Here is a 19725-nt window from a genome sequence, read left to right on the forward strand (position 1 = left end):
ACATGATACTAATATAGGCTCGAGTTAATTTTCAAAAGGACATTAAGCTCGAAAAATGAATGAGCAATACAAACGGTGTTCGTAAGGATTAAAAAGAAAATCTTGTACACGGTTAATCAGGATTATACCGAAATAAGGAAATGCACAAGGAGAAGAACCTAGGTGCATCTCAAGAAAAGAGTTCAAATTAAAGACCCTTAGTAGAGAGAACAGAGCGTATAGAGTCAAAGAAATTTCTGCTGATTCTGAAGAACATGGTTTGCGAACAAGGCAACTCTAGTCATAGCGAGGGTACAAGATTCAAGGATTACGCGTTTATACCAAGACAAGCTCAGACTCATCCTGGAAGAAACAATATTCATGTGCACAAGGAGTAAAGTTAGAAAGGTAGTCAAGCTATTTAGGAAAAGCTCCGGATCGAATGTCAATGTAGGTTTCAAAAGAAGGATTAGATCGAGTCGCGAAGATTCGTTAGCACACTCTCTCTGCATAAGGTTTCCTACCGTTCTCTTCTTTCTTCTCCAGCATAACCGATGCTTCCCACAAAGAAATAGTTTGTTAGGTGATTCCCTCTTCTAGTACTCCCTTCGACTCAACAACCAATAGTTTTCGACTAATCATCGACTTGGACCTCATGATTACTGAAACTCGTCACGCGTCACGAAGGAACATTACATATCAATGGTAGGCAAGGAAATTAAAAAATTCAACTGTTGGTTCATAATTACCTCGGGTTTGAAAATCGGGTTCGGTTGCATCCCGGCTTCCTCTGTACGAACAATTCCAAGACATATGCCCCGGCCTCCCGCACTTATAACATACACCTAATCCTGCCCTGCATGGTCTGTTTGGATGGTACCTCTTGCAACTTGAGCACCTTAAGTCACCCGGTTGAGCACTAGTTTGCCCTTCTGGATTTGGGTCCGAACGATTATCGTTCCTTCGGTCATTGTTCCCGCGCTGAGAATGTGAAGCGACAAAATGATTCTTCTTGAAATTTTGGCTCCTAGGTGTAATTTTTTCCTTTTTCTTTGTGAAGGGTTCCTGGCGACTATTCCTTGCTACCTCAGTTCTCCTTGAGCTTTCTCCCGTTGTTTGACCCGTGTTAACTTGCTCCGGATAACCCGCTGGCACCCATGTATTCGGAACATTATGTCCACCTTCATGTTCACCATCACCATCGTTGCCAGTTCCAGCTTGTGATTCCATCCCATCCATCACTCGGATGGTCGCAGCAGCAACAGCGCCAATGGCAGCAACAACACTCGTCATTGCGGTCACGATATCGGTTAAACTACCTACCGGTATAGTCACCTCATCAGCTCTCCGTCCTCGACCTTGCTTACGCTCACGACGGCGCCTACGAGATGCCATTTGGTTCCTGTTCACTCCAAACAAGTGATATCAAGGTGATCAGTCTCAATATCTCTAGTTTAGTATTTCACAGTCCCAAATGCATGCTCATGAGCATTCATGCCTCATATATCAGTTAGATACCCTAAATAGCATGTGTAGACACCCAAAGTATTCCCAGAGGCATAATCAGTCCGTCCCTCAGGCTCTATAGGAACGAACTGCTCTGATACCATAATGTAACACCCTACTATCCTAAATCTTATGCTTAAGTCATAAGATTGAGATAGTAAGATATTACGACCTCTAAAGATAGAATTATATATATATAATAATAGGAAGAGAGATACTTAACTAGGAGCCTTAAAAAAAAACGGGCAAAACAAAATCGCAAAATAAAAAGCACAACTCTCGGGAAATCGAATTACTTGCGGGTGAAGAAACCTAATAGGAATATGATAGAACAATAAACGAAGAGATAAAGGAAAGCCAAGGAACAGCATAACTAGCCTCTCACTCAGCCTGCGAAGCTAAGGCTGGCCGGAGGATACGTATATACATATAAACATACATAAGTGTCCCCAAAATATACCAAAATACCAAAGTAAACTCCTATCTCTCCCTCAACCTCTAAGAGGAGCAGCATACATAAATTACTTGGAGAGTAAGCTACACTTATATATACATATATACAAATAGAAACCAAAATACACCCAAGAACTACTTCGCTTTCCAGAATCCAGACGCCTAGCGAGGAGCCTCTCGACCTGCATCTGAAAAACAACAACACAATATGGAATGAGAACCGGAGGTTCTCAGCATGGTAAAAGTGCCACGCGCATAAGAAGTACGGTCCTGAGAATGCTATAGGCAATCCTAGAACTCCGTTATTCAATTATCCAACTTGAGCACAAAAATAGAAGCCATAAACAGGGGTAGGTATTCTAAATCTGCCTAACTTATTCAAGTTCAAACTTAACCTAACAACAACCACTGAACCGAAAAACACAATAGCCACCGAACCACTATCACAATAGCCACTGAACCACTATATCAATAGTCACTGAACCACTATCACAATAGCCACTGAACCACTATCACAATAGCCACTGAACCACTATATCAATAGTCACTGAACCACTATCACAATAGCCACTGAACCACTATCACAATAGCCACTGAACCACTATCACGATAGCCACTGAACCACTATCACGAAAGCCACCGAACCGAAATACGGTCATGTGGTTAATCCTTCATTTTCAATATTCAATCAACACCAAGCCATTTCTCCTTTCCTCCATCCCTCCATCGTCCACAATGCAACAAAAACAAGCAACCAAACAAGATCACGCACAAGTAATGAGCAGATAGTACAAATAGCAAGTATAGCAGGTAGCAGGCGATATAAATCAATTAGGCAAACCCAGAAAATGCATAGCAATCAAAGCAAACAAATGCATATGGTGCATGTCTGTCCTATGGCTGATGGGGCCCATCTGTCGGTTATCCAGCCAACCCGACAAGTCCGAAAACCTTAGACTGTCCCTCGTCGCGCATCCCCAAGAGTCTATGCATAGATTTCACATACATTCATCATATAATCACTCAATGGGGGTTGATCCATACCCGGGAATTTATACGTGCCCGGTCACCCTTACGACGTAGGGTTAACAGAGTATCGAGAATCAACCTGGAACACGTGGTGGCAAGCCACGGTTTTTACCCAGGGAAACTCGTATCTCAGATATCATCATTCATAAGCCATTTCATAGTCATAATCATTGTTTAATCATTCATCAAGCCATGGCATATTAACTCCTTTTGTTAACAACCTCCCTTTCACACCTTTCATCATCATTCCCTTATAATTCATCTTGATTACCCTTTCCAGGTCCTGACCAAACTATTTATCAAATTCTTCTCAAACTTCTTAATATCAAATAATCTTTAAATCAACCCAACTCTAACGTTAACCAATCACATCACACGAGGATTAAACTTTAACTTCTCGAACCCATGACCATCACTAAGACATCCTCGACACTCTATTTTCTTTTCTGTTTCTAATATAGCAAATGAACTCAGAATTGCACAAACTTTATATCCAGGCGTTCATATTGAAATAAGCTTTCTAACAAACTAAATATCATAATCTTCTGATTTTTCTAGCCTCGGGAATAAAAGAAAAACCGTGACTGCTCTGCAGTGCATAAAACCAGAAAAACAGCAGCAGCATATGATATTCAAAATTCAATATAAAATCCAAGTTAAATCCAATGACTTTGAAAAGTAATGTAGTTAAACTTTACTCATCCAGGAACAAGTGTGTCTTGGTTGCAACCCAATTGTTATTCAATTCTAAGAGTTACAAGCATTGGAAGTTGATACATAGCTTGCTGAAATCTGTTTCTTTTCAGCTCTGACCACCAATATTCAAAAACTCACAAATCCCAATCCTCAACTCTTAAAATTAAGAGGTTTTAGAGAAATAAGGAAAATTATTCAAATTTTATAACAAAATTGGTTTCGCTCCAAAACTCAACTCGTAGAAGTCGCAACAAGGTAAACAAGTTGCTGCCCTGTTTGACATTTTCTGCTGCAGGACAGATTTAACAACCTAACTTTAAAAAAATTGCCATAAATTGTATATTTAACAAAAAGGTCCCAAATTTTCCAGTTTAGTTCCTTATATTCCCAAGTTTAGCCCAGACTTGGTCTCATGCAATTCCGATCATTACATAATTAGTTACAGCACATGCAATACCACCACAACACAACTCTACATCCTTATCAACAAACACCAATCCTAATCCATCATAAATAAATATAAGAACACACTATTAATAACTTCCACACCTCATAATTCCAATATATATGTCCACCAACAAATCTATTCCAATAACATTACAAGGCTAATCATTAAATACAACAAACAATTCAACTTATCCTATGGTACCTCTAACCTAAGCTTTCACAATACCGTAAATATTAAACGTATGAAACTTAAACCATACCTTGGCCGATCACTTAATTCACCCAAGGCAGCTTCTTAACACAAAATTACAGCCTCTTCAAGCTCAAGTAAAACAGCCACAAACTAAGCTTTGATCACCAACAAGCCTCCAAATATTCCCAATGCATATATACCCACTTAATCTACACCTATTACATATACATATTCCAATTTCAGTTCTCCATTACTAAAATAAGATTTGGCTAGGGTTAGGGTATTCTTACCATACCCATATGCTCAATAGCTTGAGCCCACAAGTTCCGGAAGCTAACTTGAACCTAGAACACAAGAATTGAACAATTTTTGACTTAATTGTTCATAAATTTCCGAAATTAGGAGAAGCTGGCTGAGAAGGAAATAATGAGTTACCTACCCAATTGTTCCATGGGTTTCATAGAGCTCGTCACGGTGAACGCGTGGCCGCAAACGGTTCGTCAATCGGAGCTCCGGATCAAAAGTTACATGGATTTGAAATTAAAGTGAGGGTTAGGTTTTTGCTTGTGTTCTTCTTCCCCCTAAGAAAGTTTCCCAGCGTGAATAATGAAGAAGAAAGGAAATAAGAAGCTGTGCCTCTTTAATGGATTGGGTTTGGTTGGGCCTTGGGCCCATTTTGGGTCCGGTTCAACCAGTTCGGCCCATCCGGCCCAATCTTGGGCCAAACTTTTCGAAATTGGTATCAAAATTCTCGTTTCGACGAGCTCTATCCTATTTTGATATCAGTTTTGCGTATTTAATTTTCCTATTGAAAATTCGATTTATTGACTAATTATATACCGATTTTAGCGGGGTTTACACCTATTATAATTAAGTATTTACGCATCAAATAAAAAATAATAATAACTTTTAAATAGTTACATAAATATAAGAATTTGATTAGATATTTTCGTTACATTGAAAATAAATTCTAATTTTTGAATAAAAGCACAAAAATGTGTATTATAGTGAAATCATAATTTCTAGACAAGTAAATTATGATTTATTATCTTAAAAGAAATAATTTATTTATAGAATAATCTTAAAAAATCAACAATAATTTTCACGAAAATAATTTATTAATAAAATAAAAACTAATTGGTTGATTAACATGAGATTTAATTTAATGATAAATTTATAATTAAACATATTTTTATAACTTAATATAAAATCTAATGTTAGGGAAGGAATTTAGCTACTGAAAATTTGAGTCATCGAAAAAAATTAAAACTCCTCAGGAAGATAGAAATAGAGACAGCAAAAAAAATAGAAACAGATGGTATCATTTATGACATTTTCTTCCTATTGTAAATTTGATTTTTTTTCGTATGAATTCTAATTTTTTCCTTTTTTTTTTCTTGATTCCTAATTTTTCCTTTTTTTTTCTTTTTCATTCCTATACACACAAAAAAATGTGAATTTTATTTTTTTTAAAATATTAAACTTTACTTTTTCAAATAATTTGTATACATATATTTGATGAAAATTAAATAAATAAAAGTTAAAGATAAATTTTAAAGAAAGATTGGTCAAAAGGGATAAAAAAAAAGAATGTACTAAATTCATCATTTAAAAAATTAGGAATAATACACCAAAAAGAATAAAAAAAATTTAAAGGTAATTTGATTAATCCAAACCGATTTTTTTAATTAAATAATTTGTATAAAATAAATTGATTTTTTTTTTAAATTAGATAGTAACACATGTCTTATCCAAAAACAACTTCACATAAATTCTGACTACAGATGAGTTTTCACCAATATTTATACTTTTCAAAAATATTTATTCGAAGCATCTTTTAAACAAATCTTAATCACTTTTTGGTGTTAGTAAACTTTTTTTGTTTTTAATTTAAACAAATTACAATTATTAATTAATATACGGGAGAAAAAGAAAAGAAATAGCAGTTATAGGTACTTTGATGTAGAGACTAGAGACACCGATGACTTCTTCTAAGTGTGTTGACTATATATAACCAAATTAAAACACGCTCCTCCATTGTTGATCATCACTTAATATGAATTATAATTAAATTTATTTTTTTATTATGAGTTATAACTTTTTTTAATTATGTATTTATTCTAAAACACTATTTATCTATAATCTATTCATGATTGTTTGTACCTATTAGGTTAGGATTATAATTATAACATAAAAAAAAACTATATTTTTCTGTTTTGCTTGGCCATGCATTTTGTTCATAACGAATAAATGCTTTAACATTTTTCCATTACAGAAACAAAGGAAAGAGACAGAAGATGTGAAGAACAAATAAACTTAAACTGCACAGAATTTTTCATGAACCTCCTAGCTATTAACCAACTAACAAATTTGAGTTTCACATAACCATGTTGTACTAATCATGTGTCTGCAGTATAAGAAATTCTTCTAGTTTGACAGTGCATCATCTCCAACTATCCCCTTCCAAATCCTGATATTCTTCTTCCGTACGTGCCGGTTCCCACGAAGTTCCTGCAACCGCTGCATCCATTGTATCTGCTGCTCCTGCTGCTCCCGTTCATCTGCTGCATCATTTGTTCCACTGCTGCTGCTGCTCCAACTGCTGCTGCCGCAGCCGATACAAAATCTCAAGTAACAGGCTCCAGCTCCACCAACAGTTTATGATAAATAGAGTCAGGGTAATCAACCCCTCCCAAAGAGTGGGAGGGGTGGTAGTCAATAGTGCCTGAACAATATCATTGATTGATTTACTCCATCCAGCTAACACCAAACCGAATCCAACGACTCGTAAATTCCGTACTCCATTTAGTCTCAGGCGAATAAAGAACCAACCAAGAACTACAAGTACGAAGAACCAAAAAAGGCCTTCTTTGAGCGGAAGAGGGGAGGAAAAAAAAAGGCCGCTTTAGCTATGAGCTCAGCAGGCCTGTAGCAAATTGCGACCGTAAATGCAATCACATTGGCTAACTTCATATATATCTAGCTATGATTCTTCAATTTATTGAACAGAACTAGCTACAGGTAAATACAATATATAAAATCCTCAAGTAGAACCAGCATAAAATGATCAAGGAGTAATCGAAGAAGGAAAGTACCTGCTGATTATGGAAAGAGAGAGAGAAATACTAGCTGACAAAGAATGCTAGGATCTGTAATTTTTGTGATTTGTAATTATCAAGTAGCCATCAATAATGATTTTAATAGTATAAAATTTTATTTAATGACTCACTTTTCTTTGCTGATCGCATGCTGGCAAAAATTTAATAAAATTGGTAAACTTTTTCCTAACTGAAACGGTGACACCTTCGGCTTTTGAAAGAGAAAGTCTAGGAACAAATCCCAACAAGCTAACATAATTCAATTTTATTATAATTTAAATTTTATAAATAAATAAAAATTTAAATTTCCAAATTCAAAAAAATTTCTACAAAAATTTATTCTAATCACATATATACTACATAATAAAAATAATTCACAAAAAACTTAATCTATTTTCTTAAAAACGGTCAAATTTAGCTAACATTAATTTTTTAATTTCTTTTCATGCATATGGTAAATCATTATATATAGGAAAAAGCTTATCTAAATCTATAAGTACAATAGAAATATATTATTTCTTAATTTTGATGTAATTTTTTTTAATCTTAGTGTGCAGTTTTATTTTAGATCTTATTTAAATTAAATTTATTAAATTTTTGTCAAGATTAAATAGTAATTCTTTTTATAATAAAGGTTAAGTAGGCATTTTTCAATGTTATTATTGATTCAAGAATGATGGAAATTTTATTAGTTCTTATTTCAAAGGTTGAATCATTGGTATCTATGAAAGATTTCAGGCCGATTAATCTCTGTAATGTAGTTTACAAGATCATCACAAAAGTCCTTGTTAATAGACTAAATAAATTCCAGAAGTTTTACTGAGATTAATATAAACGTTGCAACATGATGGTCGAGCTTTAATGTATATATTTAAATGTGGCATTATAAAGTCTATTTTGGGAATGTTTGGATGTTTTTTAAGTAGGTTTGTATACATATAAATTCTGTATGGCACATTTCTGGATGTATATGTCAGTATTGAATGTGACTGGTGCTTCTAGTGGCATTTTAAACTTAAATATCATTCTGAACTCGTACAATGTCATTTTATGCATGTTTGGTTGAGTTGAATATGATTTTGAACTCATTTAATTTCGTTTAATTGAAAAAAATAAAATGTGTTTAGGACTGGATTTGGGTGTTTGTGGCTGGTATTTGGGTGCAGGTGACTGATTTTTGGGTGTATGTCTCTGGTATTTGGGTGCATTTTTTATCTATTGACAGTATTTCTTTTTTCTTGCAGTAAAAATGACAACAAGTCAATTTTTCTTAATACAAATATAGGTTATTTAAATCACTCTAATTTTGTTTTGTTTACAGCAAACCAAAGACTTGAAGTGTGCCACCAGACTACTGAGTGAAAAATTTGAAAAGATGAGCGAGCCAAAAAAAGCAATCGTTCGTGAATTAGATTTTAGTGGACTCATGCACATTCCGCCAATGAATGTGCCTCACAAACTATTAAAGGAGTCGGCTAACTCTTTTAAATTAGACAAAAACACACTGAAAACAAGCTATGGTTCTTTTAAAATTAAACCCAAAACAATAGTGGATGCCCTTGATCTCAATGCATCAGGTAACTGATTACAGAAAATCTCTATAGTTCCATTTTCTGTAATATATTTTTCGTAATATCTTATTATGATCTCATATAATCAAGTAATAAATTTAGGTGCATATGAGTGATATTTGAATGCATATGAGAAATATTTTGGTGCATATAAATCATATTTGGGTGCATTTCAAGTAATAATTTTTTTTTTTTGTAGGAGATCTATTTCTTGATAAAGTGAGTTATAAGTATCTTTCTGAAGAGATCAAACTGATTTTTAGAAGGTTCCAGGACAACACTCTAAAGAAGCTGATTGATGACATGATAAGTATCGGTGTTGAAAACGAACAAGATCGGCTGATGTTCAAGAGGATTTTCATCCTCTATATTCAAATGGCATTCTTGCTGCCAAGTACAATAACCAAAGTATCTCCTGTGCACATAGCTCCAATTTTTGAGATGGAAAAAATAACGGAGGGCAACTGGTAGGGGTGGCAACATGTATCCTACCCGCGGGTACCCAACCCAATCGGGTAGGGTTGTCAACCCGATCCGCAGCGGGTAGGATAGTGCGGGTTGGATTCTCATGCGGGGCGGGTAGGGTGCGGGTTGAGCCTCAATCCTACCCGACCAACCCGCACCCTATATATGTATATGTTATATATTTATATAAAAATATGTTTCAAGTGGATGTTGAACCAAAGACCTCTCATTAAATGTAAAAGATCCTTAGCCACTAAAAAAATATCATTAATTGATCATTTAATATTTTTTTTATATAAAATTCAGTTCTATTTTAATTATCATGAAGTTATATAATAATTTTGCATATTTTTTATAACCCGCGGATAAGTTCAGGTACCCGCGGATTGAGAGCGGGTAGGGTTAGGGTTGGGATATTCTCAACCCGCGGATAGAGTAGGGTTGAGTTTATATAAAAATCTCAACCCGCGGGTAGGGTTAGGGTTGGCTTCAAACCCTACCCTACCCTACCCGTTGCCACCCTTACGTGTCTTCACTATTTCCACTTTACTTTTACTTTCCTAACCCCTTTTCAACAAAATTTAAATCATCATTATCATATCAAAATTTGAAAATTTGTGGTAGTATAGTGATGGTTTTAGCAAAACTAAAATAAAAGGAATAGATTGCTCATAAGTCATAAGTGATGATGTAATGTTATAATTCAATTTCCTATAATTTAATGTAGAAAGAGTTTGATTTTACTACCCTAATAATATTATATAATCATATATAATTATTTCAACAAAAATATTCTACATAGACTAAATACTAATCACTATATATTTGTATATATTTATATGTATTAATTCTCACATTTTTTTAACTAAAAAACAATTACTAAAATAATCAAATATATCATAATAGAATAGTCAAACTTGCAATAACCGAATAATCATTCTTGTTTATAATAATATAATAACCTTTCATAAGATATCAAATATGTATTTCTATACACAATAATTAAGTAGTGACTAATTTTTAGTATATACATAACTTGATTGTAATTTAAATCAGTGGATATAAAGTACAAAAACAAAGCTACTATTGTAAATGCAACAATATATAATTAAATACAAGTGAAGAACAGAAAATTGCTTTAGAAAAAAGCATAATAGAACTCTATTTAGGTTTACTACATCATTACATTTGGTATGAGCTCATCAAAATAATCATCAACTTGTAACACAACAAACATTTTCCTCAATCTTTTGTCTCTCACCCAAAATTACAAAAAAGAAGGCTTGGAAAGCCTTCTGGTTCTAACATTGCTGAAATACTCCTACAAACAGAACAGAACAAAACAAAACAAAACAAAAACAAATTCTTTGGGAAAGAGAAGCAGCATCTATTTTCTAAGTCAATCTATTTCTAAACCATAAGCTGTACAGTGAAGTTCAGTGTAGATGATGGAGAGCAACAAAGTTTGATTAACTTATACACAATAATTTACTTCCAAATCCAAGAAAAGAAAAGCAATAAGCCCTTGGGAAGAAACCACAAGAATCACAAAAAAATTTCAGCTTTGAGTTGAGTTCTCTTGATCTTGTTCCACAGTTTGATTCTGGTTCGGAGGCACCACCGGACGCGGCGTGTTTGCAGGCCGAGGTTGTGTCATCAGTTGTGGACCTTGTTGTTGTTGTTGCCATCTTCTTCTCCATCTGAAGAACTCAACAAGAATAGAACTTCCACTCATAACCACACCGAAACCGGCGAATGTTGCCAGAAGGATTGACAGAACTGGTTGCACATGAACCTGCAGTTGAAAAAGACATCAAAATAAGCCAGAATGCTAGTCTTATTGTATTGTTAAAAATAAATTTAGTGCTTGATTCATATATAAGTATATGCATTCAAGGGATTAATCAGAAAAAAAAAAGTTACCACGGAGTAAAATATATGCGCAAAAAGAACCACAAGTGCAAACTGGACAGATGCATAAATCCAGATGAACCTGCTCTTCACTAGAACCAAACAAAAGAGAAAATAAACAAGAGTTGGCATAGATTAGTGAAGATGAACATAGCATCATGAAAAATTGAAGTTGGCATAAAGAAGAAAAAGATGTCATCATGAATGAGAACCATTTAGTGTAAAAAATCCATTAGCATTGGCACATCATTTTAGATGAACAGAACCACTATAAATAACTTTGATTGCTATACACATTTTTAAGGGTTCCAATCAGTTATGCAAATCATGGTGTTCTTCAAAATTTATGTTGATTGCTGACAATATCAATTTTTTTGCAGAACCTACCCATGGTTGATGATGTCATGGAGGAAAGTAGGCCTAGCACACAGGAAAAAGGAAGAGATATGGCGATTGCACCGGTTCCCATTTTCGTGACCTGCAAAGATTCAAATAACTCAGCTCATAGAACATTGTAACTTCTTAAGAATTCTGATAGGATTGCTCTTCTTACCAATAACTGCTCAAGAAAACAGAAATAAGCTAGCATGCTGACAATGACAAGCACCGGAACTTCCTGCCATACCCTATTAAAAAAAACAGATAAAATTAAGAGTCTGCCTCTGTAGTAATAACTATGGTACATCAAATCCGTTAACAAACATATAACAAGAATGTTCTGATCCATAAAGGAATAGATGGTTTGTTTCATAAGCCAGTTATGATCTTTTGTATCAGATGAAAGTAGCTAGACATGCCTGTATCCGTTTACATCTTCGAGCTGAGTCCTACTTATTCCTGGATTCCGGCCTCGAACACTTTGGATCCGTAATAAAGTGACAGGTAGGTTCTGAACATCCTCCTTGCATACATCACAGGTTCTGTTGCCCTTGATACTAAACCATTTAATTGCACATTCTTGGTGAGCCAGAGCAAGTTCTCCTTTGCAGCTACATTCCAACTTGAAGGTTTCACCTCCTTCACATAAATCAACCAGACAAATCCTACACACAGCCTCTTCTTCAGGTATATCTTCTCCGTCGTCATCATCAGCGTCATTAATTTCTGGACCGATTTAAAGCAAGTTAAAAATCCAGACTACAGAGTCCTATTAAGGATTTAACATTCAAAGTTCTACTATTTTTTCACAAGTGCAAATGATGATATACCGGAATTCTTTGTTGGGGATGTGGATGACAATGCATTTCCTTCCTTCACTCGAGGGGTGGTAGGAACAATACGGTAAAATGAATCCATCCTCCTTATGCCTTTATCTTTGTTATTGACAGGCACTGAAAGCGAGCGAGCTATCTTACGCTGCGGCTCTCCTTTCTGCAAAAGAAGGTAACAGATTAAAAGGGTGCCAGAGGAAACACTAAATAAAGAGAACTTAAAAAATATTGCTCTCAAATAATGTTCAATGTAAGTAGCAGGTAATGCATAAATCATTATGTTCTTATTATTACTTACAGAAGATCAAAGACACCTTACAATTATCAAAATCATTTTGAACTTATATCATTGTGATGGTTGAAATCTTACATTTAGAGGACCACCGACACTTCCACCATGAGCAGATTCTGGATTTGAATGTCCCATTTCTCCTAGTGGTAATGATGATGTTCTTTTAATCCTAGGAGTAAATATCTTACTAAGGGATAGTGATCTTGAGATTGATGGCTTTTCGCGATGACCTGAAGAGGAACCTTCTTGTGCTGAAGTAGTACCCTTTTCAGTATCCGTTGGTGGCCGATACCTGAAGCTCAATTTCGGTAGAATGCTTCTTATGGATGATCTGCCTTTTGAAGCTGAAGGCCCTGGAGAAGTATGCATAGGAGCATCGACCGAGCGAGAAGATATGAGAAAGTTCACTCTCTTTGGGGTGGGAGTGGGACTTGGTGTCATTGGCATTTTGATTGCCACATAATCTTGAGAGCATTCTTCTGGAGTTCTTGAGGGAATTTCTAGGAGAAGATTCTGTCGCTTCCTTGGAGGAACATGCATGGTTTCTTCGGTTATCCCCATTGGATCACCAACCTATCAAGATGACATAGGAATTTGATAAAATCGGTCATGTGAACATCGAAGTACAACTGAACAGTCTGAACTACATTGCTGCAAACATGTAAACAGAAATTACAAACTACATTGCTGCACACTAACCCGGAATCACTACATCATCATAACCTCAAGAATCAGTAATTGTTGTGCCCTTCTCTATTATAAGCACAACAACTTGGAAGAAAATCCCACTTTCAAAACAACATTCAATACCATTAAAGATAAAGACACACCATCTCAAAATCAAAGTGCAAAGTAAAATTCTGAGCAATCTAGCAAAAGATTCAAACAGACACAAGCCACGGGGTAAGTTAATTAATGCTTTTAGAGTGATGAATTCTTCTTTAATTTAGTAATTAGGAGAAAAATAGAAGGATGCTCAAACTGAACTCAGCTTTCATCCACACAGCACAAGCATAAGGAAGAACAGCCAAAGCAATTAACAGGAATAAGATTCACACTATCAAAGATACTAAATCTTATAATATCCCTCAAATAAAATTAAATCAGACTAATCCAGCTCCGAGTGCTATAAATAGAAAAACTAAATCTTTTCTAACATAAAAAAAAAAGGAAACTTTGCAACCATAACTAATTAGTTATAGTATTAGGATCATATCTATGATATATCAAACAAAAACACTACACATGACTTTGAAAAAAAAAATCTCAGTCTGAGGAATCATCAACTAAACTAAACATAACATAAAAACAAATAGAAGGTGAAAGAAAAGCACAAACAGATGACATGGATAATCATAGAAAAACAAGAGAAATCAGAAGAAAAAAGAAGAAAGGAGGGAAAAAATAAAAAAAATCAACAAAGAAGCCAACAATCATGAAAGGCAGAGAATCAGAAGCAGAACCTGTTCTTCTGCAATAGTAATACCTTTTGAGCTGGCAGAGAAACTGTTCTTCTGCAAGAAGCTGCTGCATCAGCATCAGCATCAGCATGTTGTTGTTCATGTCCACCCAAAGTCAGAGACTTTTCCTGAGAACTCATCTTACTGAACCAGAAAAGAATAACCCCAGAACTTGGATTTCCGAAACCGAGCGAAAAAAACAAACTTTTCTTCAACAGAAGAAGAAGGAAGCAATCATGTGAATAAAGGAGACGAAGTAAGTCAATGGGTCAGTGATTAATGATGAAAGATGAAGTGAGAGAGTGTATAGGAAGCATTTATGAGAAGAAGAAGAAGAAGATGATGAAGAAGAAGGAAGAAGGGTGAGTGAATGGTGGGGAAGCCTTGTTGGCCTACTCACACTATCTTTCCATTACTCACACTTCCTTCCTTTCTTCGTTCTTCAATTCAATGCGCGCGGACACACTACCTTTTTTTCTCGTTCTAATCCGAAATTAAGAAAAAGAAAAAAAAATATCTGAAATATAAAAAAAAATGATAAATAAATTTTTGATCTTTTAGTTTTTAAATATTTAAGTCTCTAAAAATATAAAAATACATTTAAGTTTTTAATTTTTTAAAAATATAGGTATATTGATCTCTTAGTTTATTTAGATCTGTGAGACTCAATGAAAAAATTAAACATAATTTCAGTTATATTGATCTGGTCGATATAAAAAAGCACACGTGAGAGGATTTTTAAAACGAGACTAATGGCCTATTTGAGAAGCTTTCAAAGTAACTTTTTTTTATATTTTGACTTATAAAAAGTAATAGTATTAATATCTGATACAATTTTTAAAATTAAATTGCAATTTTCTAAAAAATTATTTAGGAGTTTATAGAGAAGTTAAAAAAATTACTTCTCTCATCATGCTACTACTTTTTATCACATTTTTTTAAAAATAAACATTTTTAAAACTAAAAAAACCAAATACAAAATAACTTATTTATAAGCTACTTTGAATATAGTCATTTATTATTTAAGTTATTTTTTAAAAAAAAACTTAATTAAACTGTTTATCCAAACTAGACCTAAAAAATCAAAGACCTATTTATCGTTTTTTCAGAAAAAAAAAATACCTTTTTAGCGAAAACTCACGTGCATGTGAAGTTGATAGTGTTAGATGATTTGACAGATTTTATTAAATTATTATCTAACAGTTTTTAATTATTAACTTTATATAAAAACAAATACATTCAGAATTTCATCCAATTTTTTAGAGAAAAAATAAAATAAAAAATATTACATACTTATTATAAATTATCTACTAAATTAATTATTGTATATTTATATACAAATATATGTATAATTTATTTTATTTTAATATATATTTATATTAATTATTAATTATTAATTTTATATATTTTAATGTAAAATTTATATTAATGACTGATTCCGTATTTTGATGTGTATTTTAGACCTATTTTATTTTATGTGTATTTTTAACATGGTTGAAATAAATTACGAGTGAGTTATGTGTTTGTGTTGGAATTGGATGTAGATTCTCTCTAAGTAGAATTCAAATAAGATTGCAATACTAGTGAAGTAGATTAGATGTGAAGTGTCATTTTCATTAAATGTTGAAAATTAATGTATGGATTTAATTTCATGAACAAAATAAAATGGGTACTAGAGATATACATTAAATCAATAAATTTGATTTTGATGTACTGATATTTTACCTAATTATTTTGTGTTTTTTTTTTAATTATTTCTTAACACTAATTAGCAAACTTCTAAATTATCCACATACAATGAATTTTTTTATAAGGAAAAAATAGAATTTACTAGTATGTGTGTGTGGAATAAAGATTCAAAAGATGGAGAAAAAGATAAAGCAATCTTAGTGAAGATAGATAAAGTTAAACTTTGTATTTTTTTTTCTTTCCTAACTATCTTTTCCTTTTATAAGAATTTTTTTTTTGTGCAAATTACACTACTGTATTTATGCATTAATACTTCAACAAGAAATGATTATGCGTCTTAAATAGTTTTCCTAATTATCTTTTTAATTTCTAAATAATAAAAAATTATATCTTTAACATTTTTATAAAAAATAAATATATCTTTAAATTTATACTTATTTAAAAATTATAAACATAATTAAAAATAGAGTGAATACTCCACTAGATCCTGACAATTATCTCGAAAGGACGAGACTCCAAACAAAAATATTCAACCCATCTCCTGATATTTTTTTAGGACTGATTAGTTCATATGAAAAAAAATCATACAGAGCCAATCCATCCTATAAAAATAAAACTCAGAAGCCAAATTAATTTTTTTTTTGTCAAAAATCTGGTTATTTTTTGAGATAATTGTCATGGGCTCTTTTGAATTTTTCTCTTAAAAATAAAGTAGTACTCTAATCATTACTCATACTTCAACTATATTATTACTGTATATATTTGTACATCAATTCAATTCTTTTAAATCTTTTAATTATCCAACCACGTTTAGGCCTAGTTCTTATTATCCCCACCTCCCATTATGGATGAGATTATTAATGCAAATAATGGCAATTATGTCACGCAACTTTTGCCATATTATATGCCTGTTCTTTTGTGAAAAAATCAACCTTCTTTTGTATTCACACAATTATTGTGACAGTTTGTTCAGAGTCCAAATAGGTAAAATAAAAAGAAAAAAAATTAAATGAATAAACATTATTTGGTTGGTATTGTTAGACAAAAAAATATTTTAATTACATCATCACGAATTTTTCATAGAAGGGAACAGGCAGGAATAGCATAAATTCATCATAATATATGCATGCATGCACATGAAAATATTGAAGAGATTAATTGAATGTAGAATATTATATTATTATTATTCTCTCTATATGCATGCACATGTACATGAACATTAATTGAATCCGGTAGAAATTAGTTCTATTTGGATTTTTTTTTTGGTTATTATTTGTTAGTAGATGTTAAGAAAATCTAAAATATTTTCACCGTAAAATCTTTTTGTCGCATATTTCATTTAGGTCTAATCTAAAAATTATACGATGAAAAGTAATATTATTTAGCTTTATCAATTGAAAACTTAAATTAAACAAATAAATTATAATAAGTTGTTATATTATCTAAATTACAGAGGAAATGATCATATGGTTATTTAAAAATCAAAAGGCATCAGATCATGTAGTGTGTAATATGGTCAAATTAGGTCAACTTAATTTTGACCAAAAAAAAAAAACACACACACACTAAAATATTAATATGTAGGAGTGTTTGTAAGCAGCCACTGTCAAGAAATGCATAATTTATGATATGATATGATTAACGTGACCATTGTTTAACTTGTTCTATTTAATATTTAAATTAATATAATATTAAAACCGTTATATATTAATTAAATATATGAAATATATATTAGTCCACAAGAAATATAATTTTCTAAGCTAGCCACCTAAGGTTGGACACTTTTATCGGCAAGAATATTATTTGGCCACCTAGATTCTTATTTATGTAAATTAAAGATAAAGAAAATATGATAAATAAATAATAGTGAATATTACAATTTAATTAATGATTAATATGTATTTAAATATCCGAATTATATATATCATAGGACCCACTTCTCCTTTTCCTCAAAGAAATAATGAAGTTCAGTTCTGCCAGCTGAATCAACAGTAAAAAACAACACTCCAACCCCACCACACAATTAATTAGTGATATACACATAATTTTACTAATTAATGTTAAACTAATAGGAATCACATACACATGCATATGCATGATTATTATTGAATTTAAGCATCATTAAGCTAAACCATTAGATATGTCAATAAAGGTGGGTGTACTTTGTACCGATTCCTTATTTTATATTGGAAATTTTGTTATCATATTAACTTCATGTAGATTTAAAGTCAATTCTTCTACGCTGGTATATAGTAATTAAATAAAATAATGTTCACGATTAATTAATTAATTAATTGGCACTTATTGTTATTGGTACCTTACTCAATAGTCCAATGTATAAGACTTATGTCATTTGGATAATAATATACTAATCTCTTAGTGCTACTCAATCATGTTCAATTCATTCTTCAGCAAGATTAAAAAATTAAAAAGGAGACTATGTTATACACTATTGTTAAAGAGACAAAAAAATTATTTTATTTAATATTTATTAATTATTAAATTTTATCTATTTTTGATTTTTTTTGTTATAAAATATTTTCGAGGTTATAATAATATATGGTCAGTGTATGTAAGGTAAAATTAATTAAGATCAAGATATCATTCTTCTTTATTGTTTTCTCCATGCATTATTATTATTATTATTATTATTATTATTATTATTATTATTATTATTATTATTATTATTATTATTATTATTATTATTATTATTATTATTATTATTATTATTATTATAAAGATAGATGTCCTTTTTACCTTTTTTTTTTTTAACTTTCCTTGCTTCCACAAAATTTTGAATTAAAGTATCAAAACCTAGGGGCTCGACAAACATGATAATAATAAGCATATATATATATATATATATATATATATATATATATATATATATATATATATATATTTACCACTAGATGCTCATATGATTATTTAGAAAAGTTTAATGAATAAACACCACTACTTTTGCTTTTGTCATGAGATGCTTATAAGATTGAGGTTCTGATTTGGTGGAAAAAAATGAAATAATAATAACTATCTAGGGTTCAAATTCAAGAGTATTATACCCTTTGAATTCCTCTTCATAAAAATGAACTTTCAAATTTCAATATATATTGATTACGTGAGAGAGACACATAAGTAGCATTCTTATGTGTCATATATAGTTTTTATTTTTTATTAATCGAAACGAAATCAAACTTATATTTCATTTTGTTTGTTTATGAATCTTTAATCATTTAACCTACATAACAATCAATATGACGTGTCATGATTTCAATATTATGGACCATAGCCATAAAAACATTAGCCACCATCACTAATATTCAATGTATTTTCATGATAAGGAAATCGCATAGCCACGATAGTTGAGATGTCAAGGCGTCATGAATGCTATGTTTTTTAGTCATTTTCCCAATTCCCTAATGTTAATGGATATCATCTAAGTTTGGTAAACTACTTACTATAGATATAAATAAATATATATATTTTTTTTATGATGATATACTTGAATTGGAGAAGATATTTTAGACTAAAAGGTAAAAACTAATTTATAAATTTAAATTTTATTTAAAAAACTTGTTGTTAACCAATGCTACATGTATAAGACGAAATTTGAAGAATCTTATTCGAATTTTAATATTTGGCCCATTTAAATTAATTAATTAGAGAAATTTTTTAACTTTTTCGTATTTTGACACAACTATATATTCTAAGTTTGTAAGAGTGAA

General features: G+C 31.9%; 1 protein-coding gene and 1 long non-coding RNA gene across 3 annotated transcripts; both read right to left on the reverse strand.

Moving 5' to 3' along the window:
- Positions 1–1832: 1832 nt before the first annotated feature.
- LOC112786267 (uncharacterized) lies at positions 1833–4918 on the reverse strand. The gene is made up of 4 exons (XR_003194276.3): positions 4743–4918; positions 4594–4647; positions 4371–4518; positions 1833–2126 (listed from the first exon to the last, which is right to left on the reverse strand). It is a non-coding gene; the product is annotated as an uncharacterized lncRNA (long non-coding RNA).
- Positions 4919–10560: 5642 nt separating this feature from the next.
- On the reverse strand, positions 10561–14857 carry LOC112786273 (uncharacterized). Of its 2 annotated transcripts, none has more exons than XM_025829669.3 (8): positions 14338–14857; positions 12930–13424; positions 12557–12719; positions 12146–12452; positions 11902–11974; positions 11736–11826; positions 11361–11440; positions 10561–11232 (listed from the first exon to the last, which is right to left on the reverse strand). In XM_025829669.3, exons 1-8 carry the CDS (start codon positions 14449–14451, stop codon positions 10996–10998), a joined length of 1560 nt encoding a protein of 519 aa, XP_025685454.1. In that variant the 5' UTR covers positions 14452–14857; the 3' UTR covers positions 10561–10995. The 2 variants fall into 2 exon arrangements, with proteins under 2 accessions (XP_025685454.1, XP_029150946.1); XM_029295113.2 differs by having other exon boundaries at positions 12930–13502; positions 14338–14798.
- Between the last annotated feature and the right edge of the window lie 4868 nt (positions 14858–19725).

This window comes from Arachis hypogaea, chromosome 3 (assembly GCF_003086295.3).
Source record: "Arachis hypogaea cultivar Tifrunner chromosome 3, arahy.Tifrunner.gnm2.J5K5, whole genome shotgun sequence".
Classification (NCBI taxonomy): Eukaryota; Viridiplantae; Streptophyta; class Magnoliopsida; order Fabales; family Fabaceae; genus Arachis; species Arachis hypogaea.

Bases quoted from the DNA above. Each gene is read 5' to 3' on its own strand.
- LOC112786273 (XM_025829669.3), bottom strand. From the start codon at position 14,451: ATGAGTTCTCAGGAAAAGTCTCTGACTTTGGGTGGACATGAACAACAA. The intron at 13,425-14,337 runs GTATTACTATTG...TCATCTTGATAG, and splicing joins TTTCTCTGCCAGCTCAAAAG to GTTGGTGATCCAATGGGGAT. The intron at 12,453-12,556 runs GTATATCATCAT...AAATCGGTCCAG, and splicing joins ATCCCCAACAAAGAATTCCG to AAATTAATGACGCTGATGAT.